General features: G+C 36.2%; 1 protein-coding gene across 3 annotated transcripts in view; it reads right to left on the bottom strand.

Moving 5' to 3' along the window:
• Window positions 1–1,192: 1,192 nt before the first annotated feature.
• Window positions 1,193–16,948, bottom strand: part of LOC111862456 (longitudinals lacking protein) — a 595,591-nt gene continuing 579,835 nt past the window's right edge. The window contains exon 5 of one of the 3 annotated variants that reach the window (XM_023847881.2): window positions 1,193–1,751. In XM_023847881.2, the coding sequence (XP_023703649.1) occupies window positions 1,381–1,751 (371 nt within the window). In that variant the 3' untranslated portion in view covers window positions 1,193–1,380. Of the gene's footprint in view, window positions 1,752–4,495; window positions 4,886–8,451; window positions 8,763–16,948 lie in introns of those variants that run through there. The other 2 variants (XM_023847889.2, XM_023847905.2) reach the window with 2 other exon arrangements.

Consider the following 16,948-nt stretch of genomic DNA (forward strand, 5'->3'; position numbering starts at 1 on the left):
TGGCCAGCAGAGACAAAAGATTTTTCTCTTCTCCACAGCATCCATACTGGTTCGGTGGCCCACTCAGTCTCATGTTCAATGGTTATCACAGGATTCATTTCTATTACCAGGAATATAGTATTTGGGACCTGAAGCCAACCACTCATCTCCATCTAGTGCTGAGGTGAACAATGTGTGTGGATCTGTACTTTTCCCTCCACATCTTAGTGCTTAATTAAGCACAAAGAAAAGTTCACATTTTATCTTATAACTTTATATCAGAATCTTTCTTCAGTTCATGAACAAAAATATATTCAAGAAAGTAGATAAATAGGCAGCCTATTAACTTAACAAAACACTTAATAAAAACTTCAGTAACATCCTTGAAAAATTGTTTTAATTTTTCAGATGCTGTAAACAAACATGGTTCCTCTTACATAATGCACAGCACCAAGACAGACAGTGTTAATGGTACTACAGTGAGGACATGTCATAAATGAAATCACAAAATGCTAATATGATTTCATCTGTAAGCATTAATGTGAACTAAATGTATTTAAAGATACATTTTACAAATTTATTCTTTGTTATTTCATATTCTGCACTGGCCTTGATATTTCATTCACTGCATATGCAAATACATGTTGATAAAGCTAATCACACTGCAAATATCACAGTTCACAGTCAAAACATTTTTCACTACATTTTATTATATATTAAATACACTGAAATATCATAGATTTCAATAAGATCTTTGTTTATGAACTTTTTAATAAATGCTGTTTTTGATAAATTCAACCAGGCTACATATCAGCTCCAAGTAAATCAGAGGTTATATTGGATGATCAAACACTATAATTCAATTTAAAAAATAATTATTTGAGTAGATCCTCAAATATCAAACATCATCAAATTCCATACAAAACTGGTGAAGATGAAACATGAAAACAGAAAGATGCATGGGTGCCACTAGAATTTTTTCTGAGGGGGAGCCAGAAAATAAGGTTACAGTTTAAGTCATTTAAGAGTTCTTTTGTATTAACTGCCCCACAGTATTCTGGCTAGAAGAATATATGTTATAAACATTTTAATTTTTTATATTAGTATTTTATACATTTTCTTCTTCTTCTTCTTCTTCTTCTTCTTCTTCTTTTTTTTTTTTTTTTGATCCCTTCTTCAAAATTCAGGAATGGCAAATGCCCTCCCCCCAGCCAGTGCCCATGGACAGATGGACAGAATTTACCTTCTGTGCATTCACTTTATGAACTTACCAAAGGACAAAAAATAATTTTCTATATAAATTGTGAATGTAATTAGTTTTGAGCAATAGAGACACTGAGATATTAAATATCATGCTTTAGTACCAGCATTCATCCTCCAAGATGTAACATAGCATGGGTCCTACATTCCCTCCCGTTTTCCTGTAGATGAATTCGGATCATTAAAATCTGAACTGTTTATAACATTCACAGGATCCAACTGATGGCCACGTCTTATATGAACAGCCACATGGCCAATAAGATGATGTTTGTGTTTAAATCTCCGTCCACAATACGAGCAAGGATGTTTAGGTTCTTGACCACATTCAAGACGAATATGTCTACGGAGAGAGATCATCCAGCGATACACTTTCTTACACCTTGGGCATGAATACAGTTGTTCGCTTCCTTCTACTGTTACACCTAATCCTGCAGTCTGTTGTGTCATCATGTCCCCACTCATAAGTACTTCAGCTTCATGGATTTCACCCTCCATATCAAACACCAAATGACCTGGAACAGTGAACCAAGAAAAAGGTTATCAGAATAAATGCATGTCAATAAATGTGCCAAAACATTGTGTTTACTTTTTATGTAAGTGAGCTGATTAACATTATCTGATAAGGTAAGAAGCAATGACATTTAAATACAACTAAAAGCTAAAAATCTGAACAAATTGGTAGAAGAACCAAGAGACAAATGGTAGGTACATTAAGGACATAGAATTATGAAATTAGGAATGAAATACAAACCCCATGAAAGATGAGGGCTGGGACAGCCAAATAAAGGAGAGAGAGAGAGAGAGAGACCAAGTGGAAATGTAACAGGTTCCTTGGTCACACAGGTCAGGAGACATGCATTTTCAACAGTGGAGTACACATAATTTTAGACTGTATTTTATGCAGTTTTACAAACATCATGGTCATGATGTTCATTTACTGAAGAAACAAATCTATTGTTTCTATATAATTTGAGGTTTTGACTGTAAATATATGCAATGAAGTCATATTAGGCATTTGTGGCACTATGGAGGTAGTATCCAGTGTTTCCGTGACTATTTCTGACTCTATCATTAGGTATCGATGTGATGAATGTCAATTCCTGATGATGGAGACAAGATACAGTTTCTGAAACACTGCATTGTGGATAATTATATTAGAAGACTTCAATGAAAATTTACTGTTGCATATACAAATCCATCATTATACTCTAAGCAACAACACTGCTTATGAAGAGGCTTTCCTAAGAGTAACCTGCAAAGGTTGGATGTGTCTTGGCAGCCATGCTGAAGATAATGCATCCAAGAAGGTAATCCAAATAAGTATTCTGCAAGCTTGTTGGCAGAGGGGGGCAGCCCCACTATCAGGATTGCCCTGCACATCACTCGTAATGCAGGTATGGAACTGATCCTTACTGCGAGGGGATCAGAAATGTTAAAAGTACAAGTTACATTGGAAACATGAACCTATTCAATAGAGGAACAAAATGTATTCCAGAAATCCAAACCTTGATGTTGATAGTGAACAACAGAGCACATAAACACTGTTTGAGAAATGTTCAATACAAAAAAAAAAAAAAATATTTCAAGTAAAAGCCAAATATTTTATATTACATTGCAAATCTTTTGTAAGATGAGTCATTTTTAAGAAAATCGATAAAGTGTGAATTGAGCTTCATACAAAGTATAGGGGTCATATTGGGTCAGCATGAACAAGAATTAAATTCATTCACAAACTTTTAGTGTGAACACCACAGCATCAGACTGCCAGAAAATACAGAAGGGTTTCATGTGTGATTTGTCAGTACAGAGAGACTCCTCTAGGTGAGTTACTGAGTAGCCAGGTTGTGCCAACTGCTCAAAACTGCTGTGGTACTTTCAGATTTTATTTGAAAATATCTACATACTGTTTCAGAATTAGGGCAGGTAGGTGTCTTCAGGATCAAAACTGTTGAATAAAATAATCAAAACTCTGTTCTCACCTGTCTTAGCAGATGTGCAGTTAGTAGTACAGAAGAATTAATGAAAATAGGCATAACAAAGACCACAATATAAAATCTAGATTTATCCTGTAGTTTGATTGTGATAATTAATGAACTACTGGAAGCAGACATCTCAAATTGTAGAGATCACAGATTTGAATAAAAATTCTTTATCAACCACTTTCTGGTTCATTCACATTCCTAAAGAGGGCATATTAAAATTGCTCCATCCACCTTCACACAAGAAACATCACAAGTACTGCTGAATGGATTTTAATAAAATTTGATATTGGGAAATACAACAAAAATTAGTCAACTTACTTCAATTTTGGCTAAAACTGGATAGTAACTGGCATCCTTCCATGAGGACTTAGATACATTTCTACACACATCTCAGCCTTAGCTTGCTCAACATTTATTAGAGCAAAAATGCTTGGAACAAAAGTTAACAAAGAAAAATGAAATCTACATTATATGCCCAATACAGTTTCTTTCCTGCAAGTTTCATAGATTTCAGGACAATTAAACAAAACAGAGCAAATATGTCATGACTGTTACAATATGTGTGCATGTCCTAATTTGTATGTGTCAACAATAACAAACATGATGATGATGATGATGATGATGATGATGATTCCACCTTTTGAGGTTAAAAATGAAAAGCGTGATGTAGTCAAAATGTGTACTTATGGAAATAATGAGCAATGATACTGAAATGTGCTTAGGTATCAGTTAATAATTCCTCTTAGTCTTATCACACAGATTCTAAAGGGTTCTGAAGATGGTGGATGACACACAGAATTACTGTGGTTTTGGACTTTTACCATTGTCCAGAATTCTAGGTAATAGAGGACACTCTAGGTAGTAGAATACATGACATTTCGGTTGGGCCCTTTAGAAAGAGCTAATGTCAATCACAGGAAGGTGATTGAGTTTAGCTCTTTCTAAGGGGCCCAACTAAGTAGGTGTCTTCCTTTCTCACCTGAAGACAGAAACAGATCCAGTTTCTGAAACGTCATGTCCTCTATTATTTAGTGTCCTCTATTGCCTTGAATTCCAGATGAAGGAAAAAGTCCAAAACTCCAGTAATTCTGTCTTATCACACAGATGACTGAAACATTTTTAAGGAAAGTGGACACCATAAGTTCTTCTAAGCAATCTTTATTAAGCTTGGGTTTCATTACTTTGCAGACAATCACAAGTAGTCAGTACAGTTATCAACTCTGAACCCAACTAATTGATGCACAAACAAATAACAACAAACATATGTCTTCAGCATTGCCACTGCAGTAACTGTTTCATCTGATGGCAGAAAAGTTTTGATAACACCTAACACCTGTTCTTCAGTACAGGGCAGTACATTTTCATATGTACCACCAAGTCATGTTTATGCTTGATTTTACGGTGACAATGCGGACAAGAAAACTGTGGTTCTTTACCACATTCAACCAGAATATGGCGTCGTAGGGTGTACTTGCTGCGATAGTTCTTTCCACACTGAGGACACACAAATACACTGGAAATAATTTGTGTCCCTGAATTGTGATCAGATGCTTGACTAAGAATATCCTGGATAATGTCTGAATCAGTGTCACATCCTATCCCTGAAGTCCACGAAATTTGAGAATCATTCCAGAATTGTTCATTACGCAGCACTGGAACAATATCTGAAAAGGACAAAACAAACAATGTTAAGATACGTAATAAATAACAAGTGCAGTCTAATGGTGTACATTTTCTACACACATTCCTTTCTACTTTGCAGTACTTTGCTGCCTCCGATGTTCATTTATTAGATTCAACTGCTGCAACAATAATCATAGAGCACACATCAAACAAAACAGTCTGAAGTTACTATTTTAAAATATGTATATGTCAGAGAGGAGAAATATTCATTCTGAAGGAAAGAAGAAATGAGCCATCAGTATCAATTAGAAAAGCAGAAATTATTTTTCCTGGTACACGTGTCCCTCAACATATGAATGCTTGATGTACAAACTGCACAAGAACTCATTTCCATTAGAAATAGTTACATTTTTTCAAGGCAGAAAATTGGATGCCCTGGGAGTATACAAACAAACTGAGGCTCAGTACAACAGAGGGAAACATTTGAAGGTTACTGGATATAGTCAGTTGCCTGTTCAGTGCCAGCACAAGATTCACTAACTAGTGAATTGACTTACATATGACTCAACTTAAGAAGAAGATTCTAGAGTATAACTAGTTTGAAAGTCAAGGGTCAAGTGTACTTCATAAAATATTCACCAAACCTGAAAAAGTTTCTAACAGGACTTGCAAATAGGTCTAAAGCTTTTTGATTGTGGAGTGTTAGATTATATAGATAAGCATGGGAATAAGAGAGGCAGGATAGAAACAAGACATGTAGGTGGAAGAAATGAGAATGAAGATGACTTTTTTCCAAGAGTACACCCATAATATTTAATATCAAAATACTATTTTACAGTGTACATGTATATAACAGGCAGAGGGGAAATGTTCATTTTGCAGAAAAATGAGCTATCAGTGTAGACTAGAAAATTAATAAATTATATTTACTTGTATCTCATTAAATATTAAAAAAAAAAACCCAGAAAACTCTTAAAACAAAATTTGTAGCTAAGAATATACATTTCTGATGATAGTATGTAACAATAAATATGACTGTTACTTTGAATATTGTCCATCATTTCGAGTTTTAAAAATATATTTCTGATTTGTGTTCTGTTTCTGTTACCAGCCATGAGGGAGGGACAGTTTCTGTTTGGTTGGGCTTCATAGAAAGAGCTCTAAAAATGAAGACTAACTCTTTCTAGTGGGAATAACTGAGTGGGAGACTTTCCCTCTTATGCCCAATGACAGAAATGTGTCTAGTTTCCACAGTTTTCAAAACCTTGAGTTTGAGGGGGGCTCTTAAGTTGATGGACAATGTTCAAAATAATAGTCACATTTATGAAAATTTGTAGACTTTTTAACGAGATCCGTATTTGCTCAATTGCCAACTTTTAGCATACTATGCCAATATTAAAAAAATGATTGAGTTTCATGTAATATCAAGGCTATACTGAGCTGACATAGGTAAAGGTAAAAAAGGTAAAATTTTCCCTGTGTTTAGTTAATTAAAAACTATGCCATGTACAGGGAGTGGAGGTATAGCTCCACCGTTCTTGACCTCAGCACTAGATGGAGATGAGCAGTCAGCTTCACGCCCACACCGCCTTACCTCCAGGGAAAAGGTCCCCTTGTACCCATATGATAGGAGTCTGGGTGAGCCCCAGAGCCAGTCTGGAAGCTGTAAAGAACAGAAAAATCTCTTGTTCTTGCCAGGATTTGAACCCAAATTCCTTTGTAATCTAGCCCATAGACAACCAAAATTGAAATTGTCCAGTAACTTTCAGAGCATCAGTATGCATTCATTGTTTCTAAAGAAGAAATGTACAAATAGAGACAGTGAAGTAAATTCCCTGTGTAAGATTTGAGGCTTTCACGGCGGTGACTATGAAGAAAGCAGTCTCCTGGGATTTGGCACCGTGTATATGTGGTGTTAACCGACGTTTTGGAGGAACGTATCGCCCCCATCTTCAGGGTAGAAGAAAAAGTATAAGAAATCTGCAAGCGACAACACCGTGAGAAACGGTAAATTCCCTGTACTTGTCCATTTCATGCATTTTGTGAAAAGAATGCATACAAATCGAAAAGATTACAAGCCATCAGCCAACTGCACGTGATATCACTGAGATTATTGCCTTGGGATCAATGAAATTGGACAATTTTGGGGGGGGATATTAAATAAAGAAATATTACATGGATGTTATACTACACAGTATGCTAACATGATGAGCAAAGCAAGTGGTATAAGAATACCACATATTCTTTTTCCACTGTGAATTATTTCAGTGGGGAGTCAATCCAATAGTTCTCCACTGAGAAAACCATGAAAGCTTTCATTAAGGATAGACAGTTCTCAGGTTGTGGCTTTAATGCAAATCCTTCTGGGTAAGTCTCACACCATCCTGGGGTAATGGCTATTTATTATATGTTAATTCAGTAGTGGTATGAACTAGGCCAGTCTTATCAATCTCCCATCATTGAAACCTACTTCCAGACTAGGTGCAGGTGGATATGAACATTGTGTATGTGTGTGTGCTCTCACAGATCCTGTTCACCACTCTCATTGGCCTGGACCAGGCTCCATCCCCTCCACAACCCACATGGATCTGAATGACCACTTTCCTTGGAGCCTGCTTGTATATTCTAAGCAGTTCCTCTGAAAACTTGATAACACAACATGATATTACATGTCAGAGGACCACCATGAAAACCAGGAAACTTAAATTTATTTTCTCTAAAATCTATTTTAATATTAGGAACTCATTTCATTCTGTTTTTTTAATTGGCCATTTTCTGTGAGGTTTTATCACTACTTTTCCCTGTGAATAGTTCTCTCCCATTCTCTCTGCACATGCAGCCCAATTTAGTTACCTTGAGTTCACTATCCTAACAATACTAGTTGGCAGGAAGTATCTCGTTACATAGTAATCAGACTGATCACTTACTCCAGGGTTGTACCATCTCAAACTACTGAGAAGTTCCAAGGCACCATACGTACCTTCTCACAGGCCTCATTGCAGATTTTGTTCTTTTTTTTTTTTTTTTAATATCTGCACTGCAATGATCAGATCCATGTAGCATGCACACAAATAAGAACTGGATCCATAAAGTTCAAAATTAGTTCCTTAAATTGAATTTTCCAGATTAATGGTGCTTAATAATCAGCTGCTGAAGTAGTCATTATTAGGTGTCATGTGAAATAGACTAAAAAGTTAACAAGCACTTTTTCTTCATAGGGATAACCTAAGAAACAAATAAACACATTTTTTTAAGTCAATATGATACTATGTTCTTCACTTCTGAATCTTATCATGACCAGTTCAACCCAGTCCACAACTTCACATCCTATTTCTAAGGTCAATTTGAACATTGTCCTCCTACTGATGGTCAGTTCTCCCATGTGGTTTATTCTCCTGATGTTTTTGACAAATATTTTGACTGTATTTCCCACTGATCTCAACAATCCCATTATAATCACTAAAACAATATTACGGGAAGAATAAAAATTACATAATGAATTGCAGTTAGTACATAAGAAAATTCCTTTATTTCAGAAACCGTGTCATTGTCAGATAATGTACATATATACACAAACTTCTTTCTCATCAAAATATATACAATATCTTAAATTCAATCTTACTTATGTATTTATGCCATGTGTATGTCGTATATGGCGCTGCATGGGTGCTTTCTGTTTTGTCATGTAAGAGCAGTGGGGACAGCTGAATGATGGTTCTTTTCCACACTCAAACTTGAGGTGTCGATTGAGTGAAGTGCGGAACTTATATCTTTTGGTACAGCGTGGACATGCATATAACAGCACACTGTTATTTGATCTTGCTGTCGATGGAGCCCAGTCTTCTGTGCTGAAGTATAACTGCTGTCCAAACTCAAGGGATGTCCAGTACAGATCCAGCTGACCTTCTGGCAAATCCACTGCAAAACATGAACAAAAGGAAGTGTAATATCTGAGTACCTGAATGGCATAAAATAGTGAATGAGGGTGTGACATTTGGTCTCTCACATAAAGGGATGAACACTGATTGAGGAAGCTTCAAAATAGGGTGCTATTGAAGTAACAGATGGGTGGAGAAAACTGCATAATGAGAAGTGCCATAAAATATAATTAGAATGCCCAAATTCAAGAGAAAAGATGAGTAGAGTGTGTCTCATGCATGGCACAGAATTTATGTAGAAAAGTCTGAAGGAAAGAACCAATAGGAAGACCTAGTTACAGATGAAAATGTATTAAAAATGGATCTGAAAGAAACAGGATGGGAGAGTGTGGACTGGATTCATTAGGCTCAGGATAGGGGCAAGTGGTGGGCCTTTGTGAGCATAGCAATGAACCCTGGGTTCCATAAAATACTGCAAATTTCTTGAGTAATTCAGAAACTATTAGTTTATTTAAAAGGGCATAGTTCCATGTAATTGGTTAAAACAGCAAGAAAAGTCACAAAACATGTATCAATATGGGAGGCTGTGGCACAGACCAAACCAGGTACCTCATGAATTCATGTCATATACAATATCATCGAGTCATACGTCAGTGAACGGCTAGGAGTGATGAGTTGGGAAGGACGACGCCCTAATGTAAAGTATATCAAGGTGGGGAAAAGTACAAAGAGAAAAATAAAGCCAGATTATCCAATCCCTCAATGTGGTTAAAATAAAATTTTTCTCAGTGTTATGCACTCATACTGTACATTAAAAATATGCATCTTTAACAGTGTATATCAACTTTATAAAACCAATTGACACAAAATATTTAAAATCCCTTTGACAAAACATTCTGCTTGCCAGATGGATGATCACTGATTACTGCATCGCATTAAGCACTGAAACTGAGTCCAGTAAAGCCTCAGAAAAGGGATCATGACAAATCTGGAATAAAAATATAATGCGAGAAATAAGGGAGCAAGACCTGTCTGTGGAAGATGGAGAAAATCACAAGAAAAGGAAACTTTGCACAAGGAACCATTCAAAGGGGAAAAATATCTGATGAAATTAAAATATTCAATCCACCTGACACATTCTGGCTAATTTCTGCAGCTTCAGCTCTGTTCGATTAAGTAGATACCTAGAGAGTTATACCTACTGAGATGTAATGCCAGGTAGTCCTCCAAGCTTTGGCTGAGCTTCACTGCAACAGTCACCACTATGAGATCCTCAAATCTGAGTATGTATCACTTTTTAATGTATCTCTTAATTGTCTCATATTCACATAACATGAACATTTTTAAGAGTATATATGCTTTATTAAAATCACTGAATATGGTAAAATGTGGCCAAAACATATAGGGTGAATTCTATTTATCTCAATGGAATTTAAAACATGTGCACATCAGACAGTTCTATTAATATAAGTTTTATGGTTTTCACAGAGGCACTTCTTCAGCTTGTGGTGACAACTTGTAGTCTTGCAGACAGACACCAAGGTTTCATAAGGACGTGCAGCTCCCACCTTCAAGTTTGAAGTATGCAGGTTCAGGTACTGGCTTGGTAATACAGAATCCTAATTTTTTCATGCCTCAATACAACAGGATGCTGAAATATAATATAATTAGTAATGTAGGTAAATTACAGAGGAGAGACCTACTGAGAGGAAATAAAGAATGAAGCCCAGTCTGAGCCAATGGAGGAAAAAATGAGCAGCAACCAGACCTTTCAAGGGACATACCAGTTCTTTTTCCTTTTGGCTTTGATTAGGCTCCTTTCCTTATTCCTTCCTCTTGGGTCTTATGACCACCTTCCTCATAATCTATCAATATAACTGAGCCAATTCCTGAACTGACACACTTCAACACTGAAACGTCAGTATCCACCCATGAAAACACAATCTTAACAGTTTTATTACAGTGTTACATGAAGTACATTCAGGGATAGTGAAGATCACAGAGGAGAAGGAATAGCAAACCTGGGCGAATGAGATACAAATAAGACTTGTAGAAGGAAGTAATGAGAATAATAATGCTCATTTGTTTCCAGCAACACAGTCTGTAATATTCAATAAAAATATATATATTTTTTATAATGTACACATACAGCAGACAAAAGAGAAATGTTAATTGTTCAGAAAAAGATGAGCCATATGTATAGAAGCGAAATGGATAGAAAAATGGTTGTTGTATAAATGTGATTATAAAAATTACAGTTATTTGGCCAGATTACTGCTCCCAACTCTTTGCCAAGCCTAATGTGGTACAATACATTAGTAAAATTAAATATCCCCGCTTAACATACTGTAGCCCTTCAGCATGTAGATGGAGTGGAAGTAAGCAGAGACAAGGTTAAAGGGCAGGTAAGTCACATGCACAGTTCAAAATCACATGACGGTTCTCACATGTTCCATTACATGTCAAAGTCAGTTCCAAGTTACACATACTCGTATGTGGAATGAACTGCATTCAAATATGCTTCCCATGCCTTTGTACAACAAGAAGCCAATATAATACTGCTCCCTGACCAGTATTTGTCAATGTCTCTATAAAAGGCAGCACACAAGGGGCACTTAAATTAACATGTATCACAGTATGAGAGACTGTGAGAGATTTAAATGGCTGTATACTTAACTAATACTAACATAAGATCATGTCTAATGTCAGGATTTATTATTAGATTATTCATGTAACACATATTTAATTATTGCCAACTTTACATTTTGATGTAGTTCATGTTATTCTTAACTTTTAACTATATATTTTGCCGCTGAGAAACAGAGAATGGACTCCATATTGAGGAACTTTATAATCTGTAACATACATAAAATATTATTAGGATAATTATATCAAGGACGATGAAATGAGCATGGCATACAGCACAGGAAACAAAAAATACTTCCAACATTTTAGTTTGGAAACGTGAACAGAAAAGACCGCTTGGAAGGCCCAGTCATACAGGGGTAAAAAAAGAACGTAAAGCTATCCTTGCAACAGGCCGTGAAGGCCCACAGGGTTGTGAGACGTCGAGGCTCCCACATTTTCTCTAGACCATTGACTCACAGACGGTGGTGAGGTTATGTACTGGCCATGAAGATTACTGCTATTAATTTTTGTTAGAGCCGACCCCAGGGTCATAGTTCGATAAACTGAAAAAATCCACCTCACCAAGGCTCGAACTCGCCTTAACAAACTATGCTTCTGCATGCCCCATATATGGAAGGATAACTATAAAATATCTTACAGAAATGGTGTGTGAGGGTGCTTTTATGAAACCAAAAGGATCTTCACCAAATTCATAAAGTCTGTCCTTGAACCCTGTCATGAGCCAGTTTAACCCAGTCCTCACAATTATATCTTATTTCTAAGACAAATTTTAATATCGTTCTCCTGTCCATGGCCAGGTCTTCTCTAAGTGGACTTTTGCCCTGAGGTTTCCTAACCAAAATTATATATGTATTTCTTACTAGCCCCATGCATATCTTACCCATATCAACTGCTTTAATTTAATCCCCTATATCCTATAAGAAAACAGAATAGATTACATAGTGAGTTTACAGCTAGTATATAAGGACATATTCATTACTGGAGCCACAAGTATCATTATCAGATGATGCACATATTCATTACTGGAGTCACAAGTATCATTATCAGATGATGCACATATTCATTACTGGAGCCACAAGTATCATTATCAGATGATGCACATATTCATTACTGGAGCCACAAGTATCATTATCAGATGATGCACATATTCATTACTGGAGCCACAAGTATCATTATCAGATGATGCACATATTCATTACTGGAGCCACAAGTATCATTATCAGATGATGCACATATTCATTACTGGAGCCACAAGTATCATTATCAGATGATTCACATATTCATTCACACATTTTCCTGCTAATACCACCCATTACTCACTTATGGAGCTGAGTCTTTCTTGAGGAGCCACCAAATCTGCAGCTACTCAAGAATTTCCCAGCATTTCATGGAACCCGAAGGTTTATTACCATCTTCCATTGGTCCATATCCTGAGCCGGATCAATCAAATCCATACCATCCCATCATATCTCTCTAAGATCCATTTTAATATTGTTCACCCACCTACGCCACACCACCCATAATATCTGAAATCCAATCTTACTTATATATTTATGCCATGTGTATGTCGTATATGGCGCTGCATGGGTGCTTTCTGTTTTGTCATGTAAGAACAGTGGGGACAGCGGAATGACGGTTCTTTTCCGCATTCAAATTTGAGATGTCGATACAGCGAAGTGCGGAACTTATATCTCTTGGTGCAACGTGGACATGCATATAAGTGCAGGTTGTCACTTGTACTTGTTGTTGATGAAGTCCAGTCTGGTGTATTTAAGTGAAACTGATGTCCAAAATCGATGGATGTCCAGTACACATCTAGCTGACCTTGTGGCAAATCTGCTGAAAACATGAACAAAGGATACTGTAATATCTGGCTATCCAAACAGCAACAAGATTAAGTCACATAACTGCACTTTCCATTCACAGACTGATCAAGATTCTGTAGCATTACTATTTGGAATGTACCACTTTTGAATCTTCATGAGGCTACCAGTCATCCTGGGCCCTCAGTCCCCCCAACACAAATTTCATAGTCTTACTTTCAATCAGGTCAAGACTGCCTTTTCTCCAGATTATTGGACTCAGTGAATACAAGATATACCCAGATTTTAGAAGATCATTTTAAGCACGTGAACAAGCAACACATCCAGAGTATAAGATTCGCACAAATTTTAGTAAGCATTTTCCAGGGAAAAACCTACCTTATATTCCAGAAAATATGGAAAATTACCTGGGAAATTTATAAAATGTTATTACTTGTTATAATTATTGTAAAGAAAATGAGGTCATCCCCAGATGAGATGGAAAGATCAATTCTTGGATGAGAGTTGATGGAATACGCCAACACATCCCGTAAGTTCAGGGGGTGGTGGAAGAGGAGGGGAAGGAGAAATGATAAAATAATAGCTGTCAAATCATGTGAACTTTACATGCCATGAATGAGTTGCATTAGCTCAGTGTACATGTATCAGAACTGCCAAAGCTGATGAGATTGGCTTGATGGTAATCACCCAATAGAGCAGTTCTGTTAATAGATGACATAAAATGTTATATATTGATGTTTAGAGGAAGGAATAGGCTTGCATGTTATCTACAGCTGTAGACATCTGAAAGTAATATGCGGAAGTATTGGGGGTTTTCTGTGCAACTGCACTTACCCAAAAGCAGTGTTTGGGTTTCTCTCAGGGAGTTCTGTGGTGGGGCTTGGCAGTCAAAAGTTTAATAATTGTATATAAAGATCATAATAAACGTTCACACCTTGTTTAGTTTCAATTGGAAAGAAAGGCATAACATAATACTATACTCTAGAATTTTATTTCATTACAAATTCTGTACAAGTTATGTACAAGTTTGTCTAGAACATAAGGAAATACAACCAATAATAAAAGTTGCATTAATGGGAAATTATAATAAAATTGTAATTTTAGTTTTAAACCATTTACATAATTTCACTGATTTTATTAGGCGCTTTACCTAGCAATGACTGATCATAATTCACATGAAAATTAGTGTACTACACTGAAAAGTTAAAATGTTGATCTTAATGATATTAATATAAAGTAACAAATTTGTAAGGAATCAATTACAATTACAAACAGTGTAATGGTATTTCACATATTCATTTTAATTATAATCCTTAACAACATTAATTCACTTCTCCTCAAACACTGGTTGTATCTGAATAGGGTTTCCTGTTAGGGTAAAGTTGTTCCTGTGCCTGACTAATTATGCACTATGCCATGAAGACGTACAAGTATAGGGGAGTGGATGTATAGATCCACTATTTCTTGACCTCAGCACTAGTTAGAGGTAAGTGGTCAGCTTCACGCCCTGGTCGCTTTACTCCTGGGGAAAGAGACCCGGTCTGGATGAAGTGGAGTACAGAAAATTCTTGACCCTACTTGGACTCAAAATTCCAACCCCTCCGCTGCCCAGCCCGTAGCCAGTGGTTATAATGACCGAGCTATTCTGCCTCCTTCCTGTTAGGGTACACTATTAAATATGGAAGATAGCAGTCTATTTTTCTAAGAAAAAAAAAAGTAAATCCCTGTCTTGTTTAAAAATTTTAAGACTTGCCAGTTATTTATGAAAAATGAAAACTAAATATCTCAGATAAACATAAAGAGTAAGCAAGTTATTTTTGTGTTTTTCTAAGCTCTATGAAACCCATAAGACCTCCATAGGCTACAACACACGGCTCTCAGGCAGTTGAATGAAAACTGTTGCTTGGAAGGGTCAATTGTAGGGAGGTCCTCTATCATCATACTAACTATGATTAAAATATGTGCAATTTGGCAATATGTATAAAGAAAAAACAGAAAACCCACAAATTTTTCTTTATGGAAAGTAATTTTACATTGCAGATAAGGCACTCTTAACATGCTATGTATGTATTAAGATATATTTCCTATTAAGTTTCTATGTATAAATGGCCTTCATAACATGCACAAATATGTAACATGAAGTTGACATATATAAGTTGTTCATGAAAGTGAACACACATTATAACTGCAATCAAACTACATGTATTTTGCAATTCAAACACACATAAGAATGTTTTAAATAAAAATTCTAGATTATAATGAGATACATATATTTTCTGTACTGATCATGTACGAATTAACTTTCTTCTTTTTAGAATTATGTCAAGAATTCAGTCCAAACTTCATGTACAGTTGGATTATACTAAACTATGGGCCTAGAAAACTAAATTAATCTGATCTCACAACTTTTAACACCGGCCCAAATACCTACTTCCTTATAAACATGTTACTCAAACTCTTATAATTAAAAATCTTTGTAGAGTAGATTTTTTCTTAATTTCACTTAATTACCTTGTCAGAGTAAGAAGATAATGGGATAAATGATGGGGAAGATCAAACACAAATTAATAATGAAGAGAATGGAGCAGAATATCTGTATCACAGAACTGTGTACACTGTAAGAGCACTAGAACCCTGACTCGCAAAACTTGGGGGTTATGTGGGGGAACCCAGTGTAATACAAACACAACTCAATAAATTATTACTAATACAAGATACATATATAGTATAAAGGAATGTAATACACAGTCTTCCAATTTGACAATAATTATATACAGAATTTCTATGAAAGTAATGCAGAACCCAAGAAGCCTGATGTAGGGGTTTTATGGAAGTTCCGGATATGTTTGAGGAGATTGGATTTGACCTTGCAACGGTAAGAACAGTATGGGCACTGAAATCGTGGTTCTTTTCCACACTCATTCTGAATATGACTGTTGAGGGAGCTACGCCACTTATATGTTCGGCCACAACGTAGGCATGGGAATGGTTGGAGAGTAGGATACGTGCCACTGTTATCGCTGCTGGCAAAGAACTCTGAAACAAAGCAAAATAACACTGAAATCAGTCTCTGCTCTGAAAATTTTAAAACACAACAAATGTAGCCACATACTTACTGAGATCCTGTTTCAGTTGATTAATATGTGGCAGTGTTTTACTCTGTATATTCATTCAAATTGTTGGATTTTTGCTTCTCAAGGCAGTGAGCATGAAGCGTTATGGTCTTCTGGGTTGTAACACTGTGTAGCACAGAAACAGCACAGCTTGCCACCTGCTTCCATCGGTTTCTTTTCTTGGCTTACTATTTTGCCCTGGACATACCTCTGAAATGTTGGGCTGTCTCCAAACTACACAATGTTACAAACCACAAGACAATATGCTTCATTGATTCACATTAACCTCATTCCTGTGATAGTCAGCCAAAGTCAAACAAGCGTCCATTACCGCACAGTGCAAAATTCAACTTCAGTCCACCTAAAGAAGTAATCATCTCATTTATCTCGGACATTTGCCTTCATTCACTGGGGTATAAAAATGCATTTTTATTGGGATTTATTTCTCAAAATTTTACCTAAAAATTGTATTATTTTAAGAAAATGGTGAGAAAATAATATGAAGTTAAAGGTTTTTTTTTTATTTAATTCGCTTAGTGGGGGGTGGAGTCCAACTGGGTTCACTCGGCACGGTGGCCACTGATTGGCCTATTGTAGCCTGCCCTAGGTGATTATTATGATGGAGAATTTGGTGGAATGAA

This window comes from Cryptotermes secundus, unplaced genomic scaffold (assembly GCF_002891405.2).
Source record: "Cryptotermes secundus unplaced genomic scaffold, Csec_1.0 scaffold816, whole genome shotgun sequence".
NCBI classification, from domain to species: Eukaryota; Metazoa; Arthropoda; class Insecta; order Blattodea; family Kalotermitidae; genus Cryptotermes; species Cryptotermes secundus.